The 17,224-nt window shown below is 38.8% G+C and overlaps 4 protein-coding genes across 4 annotated transcripts; 1 reads left to right on the top strand and 3 right to left on the bottom strand.

Annotated features, from left to right (window-relative positions):
• Positions 1-1,347: 1,347 nt before the first annotated feature.
• LOC128385304 (gastrula zinc finger protein XlCGF26.1-like) lies at positions 1,348-3,864 on the bottom strand. The gene is made up of 3 exons (XM_053344166.1): positions 3,625-3,864; positions 3,138-3,196; positions 1,348-3,042 (listed from the first exon to the last, which is right to left on the bottom strand). Exons 1-3 carry the CDS (start codon positions 3,774-3,776, stop codon positions 1,484-1,486), a joined length of 1,770 nt encoding a protein of 589 aa, XP_053200141.1. The 5' UTR covers positions 3,777-3,864; the 3' UTR covers positions 1,348-1,483.
• Positions 3,812-6,986, bottom strand: LOC128353103 (uncharacterized). Its single transcript, XM_053313791.1, has 8 exons — positions 6,859-6,986; positions 6,158-6,360; positions 5,485-5,586; positions 5,302-5,397; positions 5,098-5,208; positions 4,876-4,993; positions 3,987-4,426; positions 3,812-3,868 (listed from the first exon to the last, which is right to left on the bottom strand). The coding sequence occupies exons 1-8, from the start codon at positions 6,890-6,892 to the stop codon at positions 3,812-3,814; spliced, it is 1,161 nt and encodes a 386-aa protein (XP_053169766.1). The 5' UTR covers positions 6,893-6,986.
• Positions 6,987-7,203: 217 nt separating this feature from the next.
• washc3 (WASH complex subunit 3) lies at positions 7,204-11,728 on the top strand. The gene is made up of 7 exons (XM_053344184.1): positions 7,204-7,377; positions 8,555-8,653; positions 8,748-8,813; positions 8,924-9,061; positions 9,662-9,778; positions 9,876-9,940; positions 10,027-11,728. Exons 1-7 carry the CDS (start codon positions 7,327-7,329, stop codon positions 10,124-10,126), a joined length of 636 nt encoding a protein of 211 aa, XP_053200159.1. The 5' UTR covers positions 7,204-7,326; the 3' UTR covers positions 10,127-11,728.
• Positions 11,729-13,160: 1,432 nt separating this feature from the next.
• dram1 (DNA-damage regulated autophagy modulator 1) lies at positions 13,161-16,997 on the bottom strand. Its single transcript, XM_053344182.1, has 7 exons — positions 16,763-16,997; positions 16,316-16,383; positions 15,671-15,813; positions 15,384-15,561; positions 15,154-15,212; positions 14,446-14,538; positions 13,161-14,345 (listed from the first exon to the last, which is right to left on the bottom strand). The coding sequence occupies exons 1-7, from the start codon at positions 16,891-16,893 to the stop codon at positions 14,307-14,309; spliced, it is 711 nt and encodes a 236-aa protein (XP_053200157.1). The 5' UTR covers positions 16,894-16,997; the 3' UTR covers positions 13,161-14,306.
• Positions 16,998-17,224: the final 227 nt, after the last annotated feature.

Here is a 17,224-nt window from a genome sequence, read left to right as displayed (position 1 = left end):
TCATTCATATGAAAGTTGCTCAATGGTGCATGAAGCCAAAAAAGTCACTTTATGCCAAAAAAAGACATTGAGGAAAAATATTGTGCACACTCTATGCACCCATGAAGCATGCTCATTAGACATCCACCAGCTGAGACAGCTAACTTCCAGTTTAGCCCTCTAGCCAACTTAAATGAGGTTAATATAATAAGATGTTTGAAATATGATCGGACCAAATTGATCAAATTCTGATAGTGAAATTAGTCATTTTGTGAGTTGGGACTGTATTTCACAATGTAAGTTCATAGGAAAGGTATTCGAGGAATTATGTTTTTGACTTGATGCTGGAGCTTGATTAAAAGGTAAGGGATCACATTTCATGGGTGCAACTAGGAATAAATCTAATTCATTGATCCATAAAATGGTGAAAAACATCGATCAGCTGTTTCCTAAAACTCAAGATGATGCCCTCAAAATGTCTTGTATCCCTAAAAACAGTCCAACTCAACTCAAAGATATTAAGTCTACCATCATAAAAGGCTAAAAAAATATATTCCCCTGTGAGAAGCTGGAATCAGAGAATTTGGACATATTCTTAAAAAATGACTCAAAACGATAAATTATTAAAAGCTGGCAATAAATTAATCATTAGCAACTAATCCACTATTCAAACAATTGTTGCAGCTCTTGCTAACGAATAGTAGCAACCACATGGCTGCACTACAGGAAAAACATCATTCTTAAAACGTATTTTGTGCATCATAAATGTGTTTTACCACCTGTGTTAATCCTCTCATGACTCTTTGTGATTTAACCGTTATGGGGTTTGACGAGCATAATGCATTTCAACATCAAAGCACGAGAATCACTAAAATCACAACCTCAGCCAAAAGAAAGGTAGCATTTATTGCATGATTCATTAATACCACTCATTAATGTACTTATATTTCCCAGTATTCAATCTAATGTTGGCCTTAAGACTTAAAACTCTTTGTGGATGATACAATACTTTGGATTTATTACTTGATCCTCTGCTTCTAAAGACCGGGGAGGTGTCTTTGTTTTGTTTGTAGTTTCAGTCTCTAAAGTGTCTGTGCACACCACTGATGCACCAAAATTACAGTGACCAAACTGGGAAAGAACAGACAGTATTTCAGAGTGAAAAAAAACTATTTTAATTTCATTTTTTTCCAACTATGATTTTCATTTAAAACAAACTATTTGTGATTACTGAAATATGATTGTAGTTGTTGGCTTCAATTGTGAAGGCAAAGTGGAGATGAGAGAATTGTACATATATACTGTAGATATACATATAGATATGTTAAAATGATGTGTATTAAAAGGTCAGTTCTCTGAGTAAGTCAGGTCAGGTAGTTGTGGACTCCTGATCTGCTTAACGACCTCCTGATTCATATTTTCTTATAATCAGAACTTGAAACGTGTGATGACTAAACATCTAAACTCAAGCATCCTTTATAAACATTCATTGCCACTATTTTACTCAATTAACCACTGAGTTATTTATTCTATTATTGGGATCTTCAGGCTGTATGAAGTCCAAAGACTGTGCAGCTTCTCCTTCCTCCCCGTGTGTCTCCATGTGTTTCTTAAGTTTGGCCTTGGATGTGAATGTTTTCATGCACAGCTCACAGTGCGGCTTCAGTGGCTTCAACCCTGAATGGCTTCGCTTGTGTCGCGCCAGCTCCGACGAGCTCTTGAACTTGAGCTCGCACACGTTGCAGGGATACGGCCTTTCCCCCGTGTGGATGCGTTGGTGCAGCTGAGCCTCGCTGAGGGTGAGGAACGACTTCTCGCAGTGGCCGCAGGGGAACGGCCTCTCTCCCGTGTGGATGAGGTTGTGTCTGGTCAGTGCGTACGGTTTGGTGAAGCCCTTCCCGCAGTAGGTGCAGGGGTACGGGCGGGCGCCGGTGTGTGAGACGATATGTTCTTGCTGGGTTTTCTTGCTCTTGAAACGTTTGTCACATTGAGGGCAGGAGTATGGCCTGTCGTCCACATGTGACCTGTGGTGTTTGGAGAGCTCACCCTGCGATAAAAAGCCCTTCCCGCACTGGGAGCAGAGGAACGGCTTCTCCCCGGTGTGCATCCTCTCGTGTCTTGCCAGCACAGACACCAGAGTGAACCTCTTGGGGCAGTGGGAGCACTGGAAAGGCCGCTCACCTGTGTGAACACGTAGGTGCTTCATGAGCATGAAGCGGAGGGAGAACCGCTTGCTGCACTGGTTACACTGGTAGGGTCTCTCCCCTGTGTGGGTGGACAGGTGTCTTTTCACATCGGACCTACGAGTGTACGTCTTCTCGCAATGTGGGCACTTGAACTGATGCTTCACCTGATGCATCTGCCTGTGTTGGGATCGTGCGAGCAGGGTGTCAAAGCCCTCGCCGCACTGCTGGCATATGTAACGTTTACTGGTGACGTGGGATTTCCGGTGCTCCAGCAGCTCAGTGGGAGAGGGGAAGCTCTGGCTGCAGATGGAGCAGATCTGAGGCAGCTGGCTCTCCTGCGAGTGAGACTTCTTGTGGTGGACGGTTAAGGCGCGCAGGTTGGCGAAGGAGCTCCCGCACAGGTGACAAGAAAAAGAGATGGCTACGTTGTGATGTTTGCTCTCGTGCTTTGCCAGATCCCACGAGTGCTGGAAGGTGCGGTCACACCTTGAGCAGTGGAACGGTCTCTCCCCCGTGTGAGTGAGCTGGTGTCTTCTGACGTCTGACGTACGGGTGAACGTCTTCCCGCACGTTTCACACGTGAGTGCCTTCTGTCTAGTGTGGGACTGAGAAACATTTACTTTGCTGTCTTTGATGTTCTGATTATGAGGCTGTTCTGGTTTGACCTGCTCTGCGTTTCCTTTAGGAAAAAGTTTAATTGATGTAAAGATTTCGTCTGTACTGGAAGGAGACGGTGTGAATTTAGCTCCAGAGAGAGTCTTGTATACTTCAGTGTGAACACTCTGCATGTGGAAGTGAGCAGGGCTGTTTTCCTCTGAGTTGTGGAAGGGACACTCTGAGCAGGTGAAGATGATGGACGTCATCTCATCTGAATCACCTGCAAATAAAAGAAGAATAGAGAGAATAAAACATTAAGGTCTCTTTAGTTTAATGATAAAGTATCAATTTATTTAAATATTATAAACCAGGTACCTTTGTCCATTCCTTTGACTGCTATCACGGATGGGGCAACGGACACATCAGCTCTGCTCCTGGTGACATAAAAACATTATAGTTGGTAGATAAGTAGCTTCACCAATATAGTAACAATGACTAAGCTACTGTTTAAGGAACTGATGGCATTGGAGTATTTCTATGTGCTACACTGCTTTTATATGAGGATTAAACAAATGAAATATAAACTGTTAAATTAGTTTGTATTAGTGTTTCAGGTAGGCAGATTCTGTGTGTTATATATGAAGCTAGGCTAGCTGTTCCCCTGTTTCCTAAGCTGAGATAATCAGCTGCTGACTGTTACTTCATACTTCATACAGACATCAGGGTGGGATTGATCTTCTATTATATGCTTGTTTCCCCAAAAGGTCAAACTATTCTTTTAATGCAAAAACTGACATATTGCCAGACTAGAAGAGGCACCACTGGAAGAACATTTAGCAATTATAGGATTAGTTTTTTGTACATTTTCTGTTCTTCGCTGATTCCTCTCGACCGTGTCTTGAATTTCTCCTGCCAACTCGGCGAAGGCTTCATTTGTAGACGAGAGGATCTGCGTACATTAGCCGAGGATGCAGACTGTTGTGTTTCAGGAAGTTCATTGGAGGCATCCGTCATTTCTTCGTGGACAGAGAAGGATTCATAACTATCCTTTAATTCTGTGCCGGAGTTCGTGTTGCTCTCTGTGCATTCAGGCTGGAAATCCTCCTCTACCTCTTCAACAACGGTTTTTATTTGCTCGTCAGTCTGCTCGCTTGTTTCAGGTCCTTCAAGTGTTTTTTCTTCGTTTGTTGTATTTCCGAAGCTGGCTTCATCGTTAACAGTTACCTCGTTATTTGAGTCGTTAATCTTTCCTGTCGGCACATCTGGACCGAGGCTCTCCTTCCTTAACGCAAACGTTTTGGTCAGAGTCTCCAGAGCTTTGGCGACATCCACGGTTTCGCTCGTCTCTTCCGCCCTCAAGCCCGTAGACTCCTCACCGCCGGAGACATCAGCGCTTACAGTCACGATCTCTTCTTCATAGCAATCAGTATGAACGTGCATTTCAGCTGACTCGGTTACTTCTTCACCCACCTCCGACACTCCGACTTCCAATTCGGTGTAGACGGCAACGACGCTGTACTGGTCTGCTCTGACTACGGTGACGGGGCTTAGCACGTTAGCGTAGTTGTGGATGGATTCACGTCCGAATGAGATGCTTGTTTTTTGCGAGGGAGGAATGGATAAAGCAGACATGATGCAGCTACCAATGGTGGATGAGGGGCCATCTGTAAAAAAAGATAAAAACACACACAATGCCATCATAAATCATACAACTTTATAATGGAATTTAATAAAACGGTAACATCAGTGATGAAGAGTCCATATCTACCTTTGACTTTTTCTAATTATTTGATCTTTGAATAGTTTGAAGTCATATATGGTTGTTGCTGTAATTACATATATATGATAAAATTATAAGAATTATAAATAGTAGTTCCTTTTCTAATCTTTTGATAGTATGATAATTTAATTGAAACTTGGAATCAATTGGAAAAAAATGTTTAACCAAGTCCTAATGATACAACAAAGAGAAAAGCAACACCCCTCACATTTGAGAAGGTGGAGGCAGTAAATGTTTGACATGTCTGCTTTATTATTGACTAAAAAGATAAGTCGATAATCAAAATCACTAAATACTGTTACTGATTAGCTTATTGTTTTTGGTTCTACTTACACTGCATTTTCAATAGTCCTGAACTCTTGTAGTGCTTGAAGATTAAGCTCAGCTCTTCAGGTGTGGCCTGAGCACATTCCTCCAAGACAGAGGGAGCAGAGCCCAGCCAGGCAGCAGTCTGTAATCACAGTGCACTTGTTATTAAGTTCTTAGTTAAAAAGCCCATGTCTTTGCAAAGGTAAAATAAATAACCTGAAGTGTCTGGCTGGACGGACTGAATACCTGTTTGAGGTCAGGCACGGGAAGCAGCTTTTCTAGTTTTGACAGCAACTCCCACAATAACATGTGCAGGGCAGCATCGTATTGATGGCCATATTCAACAGGAAACACCTCCTGTAAGAGATCATTAAGTAACAGTTTACTACAGGAGTACTTCTTAAAAGAGTGTTCCCAGGCACAGAGAGTGATTATCAACATTAGTCTGACCTGGAAGAAGTACGCTCTCTCCACTGGATCTTTCAGCAGGCTCTGAACAAGAGCGATGAAAGTGGACTCTGTTGCTTTCACCTCTGCATCCCTGTACTGCCACACATTGGATTTATGTCATTAAAGGAAGACTTATCACATCATTATTTGCCTTCTAACAGGAGCTGATTTGCTTGTACTTACATCAGTGTTTGCAGAGGTTATGGGAAGTCTCTCTAAATGAGTCTGGATTGCTTGAGAATCAACCGAACCTCGAGTGGAGCCTTTGCACAGCTCCAGAATCAGCTGGAAATGTTAAAGAATTGAATTAATGCAACATTATAGTCAGTGTCGGGGAGTAACTTGTAATTTAATTACAAAATAAATGTAACTGTAATCTGTTCCAGTTATTTAGAAAAAATGTGTTATTAATTAGTTACTTGTGAAAATGTTGATGATTACAAAGGGGGTCACATCATACATTTAAGATTTTTTTTTTCCCTTGTTTTTTAATATTTAACATGTTACTGAATACATATATTACTGTTTTAATTATTTGAAATCAATATTTTGTTAGATTTTGTAAATAAATTATGACATGGGCTTAAATGGTGTCACAGTACCAATTAAGCCCACGCCAGACTTTTGACTTTTTTCACAAAACATCTTTATTTTATATTTCAAAATCTACATGAACTAATGAATACATTTCTACAAATGAGAGATAAATCTTGCTTTATAAGAAATGATCTCCCTTATAAATCATGTCAGTATCCATGAAAAATCCATTTTAAATAAGGTATAGTAATATGTAACCTGTTACATTTCCAAAGTAACCTTCCCAACCCTGCTTATTTGAACCACATGTTGTACCTACTCTCGCTCTCAGGCCCAGAATGAGTTGGGCTCGCTGTCTGTGGTTCATCAGTCCTGGCACTGCCTCTGTCACCATGAACACAAACTCCTGAAGCTTACTGTAGTTCATCACATCTTTCTGTTTTGCCAGCTGCCACATGGCAGCAGACAGCAGCTGCAGCGGAGGAACCAGGAGGCGAAGAGATGACAGAGGCAAGCTTGGGTCTAAAAGAAAAAAATGTGTAATGTGAGAGAGGTGATCTTTAGAGGGCAGCAATGAGCTTTTAATTTTTCATTCAATTCAGACACATTCCTCAACACCTATTTGACATCAACTATTATCTTTAAATTATCTTATTCACCATGGATATAACATGAAGTGATCATTTGCAAAATGAGATTTGACACAATTACTGATGAATTCATATGTCATGCCCTGTGTGTTAACTACAAACTATTACTCTTATTAGTTGTTACTATTATGAACCTGTCTACTTGCTGGGTAAAGCTATTTAATATTTTTTATATTTGCAACTTAAATATATATAAAGAGGCAATAAATTGAATACATGACATTAATCTTTAAAATCTGAATTAATCTTGTAAAAGTATTAGCTTTACATATCATGATTCCATTAAATAGACGGGCCCCGCTATCAGTCTGACTAACACAAACACAAGCTGTTTTGTATTACAGCAGGGGCAGATTGTTTAAATACACACCGTTCATTTTCTCTGTTGGTCCAAGAACCTCCATAACTATGATACGTCTCCTATAGGGTTGAAAAATACATTTAAATGATGTTGTTTGCTTTAGTGGCTAACATGCGCTGCAGCTACGCAAACACCCGTTTCCTCAACTCTCCTCCTGCCTTGTTTTTTCCCACCCGCATTCCGAGGAACCACTGCCCTACTCTGCATCTGATTGGCTAGTAGTCTCAACGTTCGTTGGGATTAGAACCAATCAGAGGCAACGTAGGGGGCGGGTCTTCGCAGGATGCGGGTGGGGGGTAAAAAAGACGCCGTCAGAAGCGTTTCGTGACGTCACGACGCGATCATACGTTCCAGAGTCACATGAGTCTCTTCACCGTATATATTTTTATCTCGTAAAACCTACTTTTCCCAGCATAAAAGTGTTATTTTTAACACTGAATCTGCACTTCAATCTGCAGCTAGGCTTCAGTAGCAAATATGGACGAGGACGGGCTGCCCATTGTGGGGTCTGGAGTTGATCTTACCAAGGTGAGTGTCCAGCTAACAGGTTAGCTCATGGAGGAAATGAGCAGAAACAGGCAATTGTTGACAGTATTTCTGCAAGACAGCAGCTCAAACGTGAATAACAAGCCACTAAAGGTGTTTAGCTGTAACTAAAACAGCTGACAATGAGGTTATTATTTAGCAAACATTATTGTCAGCTGTGCCCCCCCCCCCAACCAAGGATGTAAAAAGTTAAATTTCTGTGAACATGCTGAAAATGCTAATGTTGCCATACTTAAGCAACATCCTGCAGAGCTTTCTTACATCTACTTTACCTCACTATGTAAATCTTAGCAACATAACATTGCACATATAAATATCTCAGATTTTCTACACATTGCACATTTAGTTTAGTCAGTGTGAGGATATATCTGTATGTAAATCTCAGGAACATTTCACATGTATCTCAGGAACTTCTGCATTTTGTACATTTATATACTGCAGATTTATTTACACAGAGATTGTTTACTGTATATAGTCTTTCATTTATTTTATCCTATTTTGTCTTTTATTGTTGATCATATTATCTTTTCTTATCTTGTCTGGGGTGTTACACAAAATTCTGTGACCTATTGAATATAGTATGGTCTGATTACAATTTCACCTGCAAGATGGATGGATATAATCTACTCAAACTATATACATAATGCATACAGCATTTGCAGACAGTACCCAAAGATGACCAAAATATATTAATACTATAATTAAAGTCCAGCTGAGCAGTCTGTCTTCAAGTTCAAGTTTATTGTCCTCTCCTTAGTGGTTATGTGGAAGCAGGAATGTAATATAGTGCATAGAGCACCATAGTGCAATACATAAAAACACTAAATTAAAATAAAGCAATAAAAACCACCATAGAACAATAGGAGCAGCAAACTTAATTATAGTGTAGACACATCAAAGTGTCTGAGTGCTGAGGTGCTTACTACACTACAATACTACTAGTGTGTGTTTGTGTAAGTGATCTTTCTTATAGTACATTTGTGTACAGCTGAACACTCACCACTCACCATTATTGGAAGCAGAGGTGAAACTACTCTATTAGTATGGTGTGATTTGTTCAGTTTCCTCTGTGTGTGTGTGTGTGTGTGTGTGTGTGTGTGTGTGACACCCGAGTCTCTTCCTCTCCTCTTACCACTGACTATCTATGTGTCTCCTTCAGGTTCCTGCTATTCAGCAGAGAAGAATTGTTGCCTATCTCAATCAGTTTGTTGTTCACACCGTTCGGTTCCTCAACCGATTTTCTACAGTTTGTGAAGAGGTTTGTACTTCTGCTCTTTACTTTTATAAATGTATCTTCCTGCTTTCTTTAACACGTTGCCTTTTACTGAATATCCTGAATTTATTTCCCACAGAAACTTGCAAACATATCTCTTCGCATACAGCAGATTGAAACCACGCTGTGCATTTTAGAGGCAAAGGTGGGTTTTTCATCTTAGTCTCTAATCATTAAATCTGTAATTTATAATACTATATGTCATTGCATGTTCACAAACTTATCATATGTGGAATATTATTATGCTCCGAGCAGCTCTCCTCCATTCCTGGACTGGAGGATGTCACGGTCGATGGAGTTGGTCAGCAGCAAACTCCTCAGACGTCCGGCCCTGCCGCTGCCAGTCAGGGCCAGACAGATGGTCCACCAGCGGGGAGCCTGCCAATCCCAGAGGTACATACACCCAAATACACACAAATAAGCATATAGTATTGTTCAGCCACATTGTAACAGAAAACAGCCAGAAGTTAGGAGGGATTTTTTAATTCATTTTCAGTCAAAAATACATGAAAGTCGGAGCACTTTGGTGGCCGAGTGGTTACCACACATGCCCCATAATCACCCCAGAGTGTCCCTGGTTCGACTCCGGCCTGGGACCTTTGTTGCATGTACAGTAGTTGGCTTCTACGCCATATACTTTCAAATAAAGGCTAAAAATGCTGTAAAATTAAGTCAAATTAAATTAAAAAAGCCATGAGAGTCTAGTTAAAGTCTGCCAGATGTGTAGTTTTTATCAAATGTAATATAAAAATAAGACAATGACTTTCAAATGTCTAAGAAATGTACAAACACTTCATACAAGTACCTGAGGATCTCGTTAATTCAGTATTATAAACTCGTGATAGAAAATCAAGACAATCATCACAATTATAACACCTACAAAAGTGAACCACCCACCAGAGAGGCAGAAATAAGCTACTGCATGTGATATCTAGTTCCATCTCAACCACTTCTTATTTTACTCTATAAATTTGCATATTTCATGTATTGCAGCCCACTCAGAGCGCACCAGAAGCTGCAGTGACACAGAAAGCAGAAGCAGCTGCAGTGAACGTCATGACGGTGGCCAAGGATCCACGTTATGCCCGATACTTGAAAATGGTCCATGTGGTGAGTGATCAAATACAACTGTGGAGGAGTGGGGAGGTGGGAGACGAGGGGCATCTTAACATTTCTCTCATCTTAAAACATATTTCAACTGTTACAGGGGGTTCCAGTTCAGGCCATAAGGAATAAAATGGCCATCGATGGCTTGGATCCCAACCTGCTTGAGTGAGTTTCCTATAATTTTCCTCTTTTAATCAAATATTTCTGCGTTCATGTTATTTCACTCATGATTCCCTCACTTCTGATTATAGCACACCAGATGCCCCCGTGCCTGATGGAGAAATAAAGAGTGCAGAGGACCAAGATGCTGATGCCAATAGCTCTGACAGTGAATCTTCTTTCAGTGATTGACATCTCAACTCTGTTCCCATCACCATAAAGCATCCTGTTCAGGCCATGTGAGCTTCTTTACTCCTGTGATGACATGGTGAAGCTGGTTGCAGTGCGCCTATAAATGAGTATCAGCGAGAGAGGGTGGATGCAACTCACAGCAGATGTACTGTAGGCGCCTGAAACAGGAGAATCTGCCGTGTGTGATTGTAATTTCAGCGTCAATGATCTGAAATGTGTCTCTTATCGGTCAATGGTGACCTTCTCGATTTTGATACGTCATTAGCATTTTGAGAAATGATTATTTTTTCAGAAAGGCGAGAAATAAGATTTCCTGTTGGTGATCTACGAATAGCAGATTGTGACAGTAGCAAGTAGTTTTTATGTTAAACTTTATCATTTAATTTTTTTTTTGTCACCACTATTATCACAGTCTAATGATTTTAAAGGACCAGTGTGTAGGATTAACTGGCATCTGTTATCCCCCGTCTTAAGTGTGTACGAGAAACTCACAAAAAAAGTCTCGAGAGCCAGTGTTTGGTTTGTCCATTCAGGGCTACTGTAGAAACATTGCAATGTAACATGGTGGTCTTTGAGGAAGAGGACCCACTCTGCAGTGATTCTTATTTTGATTATACACTAATTAAAACATACTACGAATATTATTTTCGATTTCTGCAAAGTCTGTTGCACTAGATGCCACTAAATTCTACACGTTGGTCCTTTAACCGATGCACAGATGCACTCAGTTGTAAGATTTGTCTGTTTTTGTTACAGGGTCCAGATGAAATAGAAAATAAATGTATGTTGAATATTTTTAATATTGAATGTGTACCAGGAGAAATATATCACAGTAAGGAAGGAATGAAGGAAGTTTGCATGTTACGTTGAACTGCAAAATAACTGGAAGTTAAATTAACATTATTCTGCCATATTTTGACCTTTTTACAAAATGCTTGAAATACCTGTTTCTGTCTGTTTTTAAAGAGCTGCTGTGTGCAAAGACAATGATTTCATGTTCACTTCAAACAAAAGTAGTAAATATGTGTATTAATACAGGACATAGTTAACAAGTTGCTTTCCCAGTGTTTTAACTGGTTTACAGCTGCTTAGAAAATTGTTAGAAAAAAGTTTCTCATTAAAGTGATCACAATTGAGACAAAATTATGTTTCAAGATTTATCACACAGATAAAAACTATGATTCAGCCAGCAGTGATAGATGATGAATAAATAGTAAATACATTGTGATATATTGCCCTGTCCTGCTTTAGGTACTTCCAGCTATATGTTTCATTTTCTGTGCTTTCATGCAAGGAATAACAGTGTATTTTATAATTACATCTTCCACTAATGGGATGAATCATTGATAATCACCACTTGGAAGAAAAAGATAAAATGCAGCTTGTGTTGGTCTACATGTAAAATAGTAAAGTAGAGTGTGAAGAATGCTTAAGCACACAAGGAATTCTTTGATAAGATTTCTATGAATGGTTATTATCACACTATAATGACTGTGAAAAAGTGATAAGAGAACTGGAAAGCACTTTGTATACAAAAGCGAGGAGTTTGACATCTGTGATTTTTGCCTGTAATAAACACTCAAACATTTTGCTTTAAAAAAAGTGTATTTTTTTATTATTCAGCATACAACATAATGTGATAAGCAAAACAGCAACAATACAAAATAAATGATTTAAAAAAAAAAAAAAGTTTCCCCAGGTTAATACAGTGTCTGTAGTGAGAAAGTTCATTTTGGGTCATGTGAGCCCCTTTCTGTCCACTTTACATTACAGGATTAATTTCAGAGGGTATCGTATAAATGCAGCATACTGAAAGAGTTCAATCACTAATTCTAGACTATAATCTGCTGCTCCAAACATACTGGTGGGCCACTGATGTACCAACAAACACTTTCCTTAACATTAGAGAGGAACACAATGAAATTCATTTCACCACCTGAACCAGCCAGGCAGTATTTCACAGTTGTTCTCATTCCAATGTTATCAATTAATCCCAAAATCGCAAATTTGAGGGTTTGTGCTTCAGTGTTGTGGTTCCCTACCTAGTGGTCATGACCCTAAAAGGGCTCCCTAAATAATTAGTCACAAACTTGATAAAGGGATAATAAAGATAGATATATAAAAATAAATCAATAAAACATATCTCTGTTATAAAAAATATTATATTTCCTCTAATAATTTGTTTTTTCTTGTGAGAAGTGCGTACTTTCTGTTTGAGAATTCATGGTATTATAACATTTGAGAAAGAGAAGTCACTACTTGGTTTGACTGCTTAAAACACACGTCCATACTAAAGCCATAACATGTGATGAGGGGTCAGAAGTATACATTGATTAGTTTTTAAGTCAAACTGAAAGTAATAATGCCTTTTTTTGTCTACTACAGCATGTATATCTGCTCTGTAAGTCACATGTCCTCTGTTCTCCTTTAAGAAAAAATCAGAAACCAAAAGATAAAATTACTTGATTTCATGAGTGTGTCCCTTTTATATAATTTTGATAAGTTATCACTATCACTATCTTCTTACAGAGCTGGAAACTTTATCTTGATAAAGCAAATCACAGCATAAACGTTCATATAGTTCTATCATAGGCAGAGAGCAGACGGTCACACTGAGCCTGATAGCATCAAGCTACACAACATAAGAGCCTTAGATACTAAACAACAACCCTTAATAGTTTTCCTGCTAAAGTCTATTTCTTATCTCACTTACAAACATCAGCACACATCTTGGCTTGCACTTTAACTTGACGATGGAGCCACCAAACAAACAGAGAGAAGTGTACCTCTAATATCAACTAGAAGGATAGGTAGCTAATGCTAATAACACATTAAACACTAAACAGCTGTAAACACATATGAAAATGTCACTTCAGACCCTTTAGATGCTGGTTTGGTCATTGCTCATCTAACTCCTTGTTACTGACATGCAGTCTGTCAATGACTTGTGGCCTCAGCACTGACTTGTTAGTTGCATGTAAATATACTTATACTTATACTTATACTATAAAACGTACTCTCAGTTCTGTCAGCTAATGTCACCAAACAAACCTCAGACACTTCCTTTCTTCATATAATAATAAAATGAAAATATTAACAATACATTTAAAAAAACATGCTGACATTATCTCTGACTCCAAAGAGGGTTGATTAAATAGGATTTCAATTGGATTTCCAGGGGTCAGGAGTGAAAAATGTTTGGGAACCACTGAGGCACAGAGGCTATATTTATCTGCCTGAGAGCATACTGAAATAAATGCCTTATTCTAAACAGCCCTATATATTTTACTTAAGAAAAATATCAAATTTGGCAGTTTTACAGCTTGATTCATTCTACTAATTGGCCAAATACCTGTTGAATGAGACATATAAAAGTTTGTAGACACATGCAAGATTACATTCATACTGTAGCTGCACTGTAGAACAAGAGTCTGAGCCCTGATTCAGAACCAGAACTCTTGATTGGAGTATTTCAAGATTTAAGATGTTTTTTTTCTCCCTAATATTTTGTCACATAATGCTTCAAAGAGGGTACAGTTGTAAGATACTACAAAAATAATACAAACTCAGGTAAGAAAGTGGCAGCTTTTGAACAATAATCCCAACACTTAAGAATGAATAAGCACCTTCACACAGTATCAGTGTGACATTTCAGTTTACAGTTTCTAAGAAAACAGATCAGACTGCTAAATCCCCACAGAGAGAGAGAAAAGCATCATTAGTTTTGTTTTCTCATTTAACCACTTGCACAGCGATCATGTGTTAACTGTGTGATGAACTTCTCTTTATAGTGGTCACAGGTCTCATGTGTCACGCTGCTGTGGCAACAACCGAGTGCAAAGTGCAAAGTGACATTTGAACACATGCAGCAATTATGTGGATTTATGAATTCATCTGTAACTAAGTATAATGAGGATGAAAACGTATAAAGGTTGTGGTCAGTTGTCTTTTTTTTCTCTATAATGACACACCTGACAAACACGCCTGTTGTACAAAATGTATAAATAACATAAAAGGTACCTATTGTACTAAAAAAAAATCAATCAGGTGATTCAAAACACATAATCTAAGAAAAGCTGTGCGGTATAATAGTGCAAACATTTCCCAAAAAAAATTGAGGCACATTTTTTTCACCGATGATAATGATTTTTGTACCATGTTTTTTGCAGATTGATCCGGGCTACTCCACATAATCCGTTTTCACTCGTAAGGTAAACATCTGTAGGAAATAAGAAGGGTGGAGAGAGATGAAAATGACTTTTAGTTTAAAAAAAAAAGGAAAGCTGAGTCATCACTTTGTGCGGTGGTGTCATTCTCACTTTGAAATCGTGGATGTATGTGAGGAAGAAGCAGACGAAGCTGAAGGCAACGATCCACTCACACACAGCGCTGGCTACATGGTAGGGATAGTCCTGCAAGAGGGGACACAGATGCACTTAGAGATGAGATCTTTAAAGGATAAGGTCATCATTTTTCAAATCTGCCATAAGCGTCCTGAATGCACTGTATCTTGTCATACTGGATATATCCACACAACCCTCCTTCAAATGTATTTTAAAGCTTATTTGAAACTCATATGAAACTCTAATAGTCCAAATTAGTCCAATTTTGTGGCACTAAAGTCTTTTTAGTGCCAAATTCTCTCTTTCTGAGGCTAAACAGGAAAACACTGACCATTAACCTATACATGTATTGTAAGTGTGCATAAAGAGGATCTTCTAAAGGCCAATGTGAACATTAATATGAGTGCATGAACTTCTTTCCTTCTTTTAAAAAGTATGAAAAAGTAAAAAAAAAAAAAAGAAAAGTCACAAAATGTCACAATTTCCTAAAATCCAAGGTAACATCTTCATATTGCTTTTTTTGTCTGTCCAACAGTCCAAAACCCAGTTTACAGTTTACTATCACATAAGACAGCATAAACAGAGGGAATGTTTGGAATTTTTGCTTGATAAACTGCAAAAAATAACTTCAACTAATAGATTCAGCTTTAAACAAACATACAACACTGACAGACTGCAGCCTACCTCGTCATATTTGTCTCTGTGCAGAGTGCTTTGTTTCACAAAAAACGCACAAATCAAAGCTGAATTATTCATTAAGGATAATGGCATTCAACAGTGTGCAAAGAATACAGCATCACATGCACTCATTGTCAGTTAGGCTAATAATAATATCCACAAGATAAAATAACTCATGCTTTCTTAATAAACAGGAAATTGGGAATTGAACAGATTTGACTTGTGTGAAAGGATACTGGGGAAGAATGCTACAACCGCGAGGATGGCGATACACAAACGAGTTCGACACACACTCAGGGAGGACCCATATGGATAGGCACGATAAGATATACAAGTCTGGAAGATGGTGTATAAGACACCAGTGATGAAGAACAGCAGGGCTCCTATATCATGAACCGCTTGCAGTGTTGTTTCCTGCAATCAGAAAGAAAAAAAAACAACAATTCAACATCAAACATTAAACATTAAAACGGTTATGTATTTTTTAATAATATAAATGTGATTAAAATCTGTGAAGACATACCTGGAAAGTAGCCACGATGCACATGCCCAAACAAGACAACAACCCCAACACAAGAACAAATTGATTCAGTCGTGGACGAATAACTGCTGTGTCCTCAGTCAGCTTCTCCACAAACTTGTACCTGGCATAGATGGTGGAGGTTCCTGTGGGAAATTCAGATTGTACATTTACCACAAACATTTTCTTAAAATAACACAAAAAACTTTTTCATCCCATCCAGTAAACTCTTTCATTTTCTTTAAAAAGGGAAGTGTGACTCAAGAGGTTTCCTCCCTAGGGAAAGCCCAAAGTTGTGTCATATAGAGACAATGTTGCATGAATGGAAATTAAGGATCCAAGTAAACAATACAGATACCTAGACAGAGTATCAGTGTTTACTTAATAGTGTAGTGTGTATTAAAGTGTAGTCCTCACTATGTATAAGAGACTGGTATCATTATTTTATGCTTAAAGCAAAATCAAGCTTTACATGAACATTATTGCTCTGCTAAATTTGTCAAATGTAACAAATAAATGTTGTTTCTTATTAAAATAAAGTTATCTGATACCACATCAGCCTATTGTCACAGATACCCAATCCAGACATTTCAGTCAGTATTCAACCTATATCTAATATCAGTATTGGTGCAACTCTGGTGAAAATACCTGCAAATGCAGAAACGATAGTCATCAAGCCAAAAATGCAGCTCTCTGGGGGGTTTGCAGCTGTGTCACTGAAAAAGGAAAAGACATGCTAAGACTCCACACCGCAGACATTTGTTAACAGTAAGTTATAACTTCCCGTTATTTGGGTCTATGCAGGTTTTCATTTAAACGTGAATTCAACCTTTAGTCGCCTTTTTTCTTAAAAGAAGTCTAATTTTAAAGAGAGAAGTGAGAAGAAAAGCTGTATTCTGAGTTTCCTGAAATAACAGATGAGAGTTTGGGTTGCAGCCAAGCCAACACGAGAGAAAACGAAACTAAAGTTTGCAGTAATCACGTCTTCACTTACAATTAATAATCTATATGCACGTTTTTATACACAATTATTATTAAGACCAAACAACAGCTGACTTTTCTTCTCCTCTGTAAAGCAAGGGTAATAAAACTTACCTTATGTAGGGGAAGATCACATCGACATCTTCTCTAAAAAGCGCAATCAGGTAGGAAATAATAAAAGTGCTGGATGACCAGACGACCAGAAACGCTGGTAGAAAGCACAATCCTTGCTGGAACCAAAACATCTCTGACAGGTTTTACGCAGAAAAGGTCCAGGAAACGCTGTCACATGCATAAATAAAAGAAATCCATACAAGTTCAGGTTTAAAGGTTGCTGCTGCTGCTGCTGCTGCTGTGAGGTGTGACACCCAGCTTGTTACTGACAGTCACATGGTGTGTGAACAACAATGATAGGAGTACAGTGTACTGTAACCCCTTCCCCAAAACGACTCTCTGTGGGCCGGCTCATGCAAATCAAACCACCCGCAACGATCATCCAGTATCCTTCCTCCTTTCTTTCTCTCTTTCTTTTTCCCGGTTAAAACTGTTTCTGCTGAATGCATTGTCACTGCCAGT

This window comes from Scomber japonicus, chromosome 23 (genome assembly GCF_027409825.1).
Source record: "Scomber japonicus isolate fScoJap1 chromosome 23, fScoJap1.pri, whole genome shotgun sequence".
Taxonomy (NCBI): domain Eukaryota; kingdom Metazoa; phylum Chordata; class Actinopteri; order Scombriformes; family Scombridae; genus Scomber; species Scomber japonicus.
The sequence above is the reverse complement of the archived record's forward strand: the minus strand, read 5'-3'. Positions and strand labels throughout refer to the sequence as shown.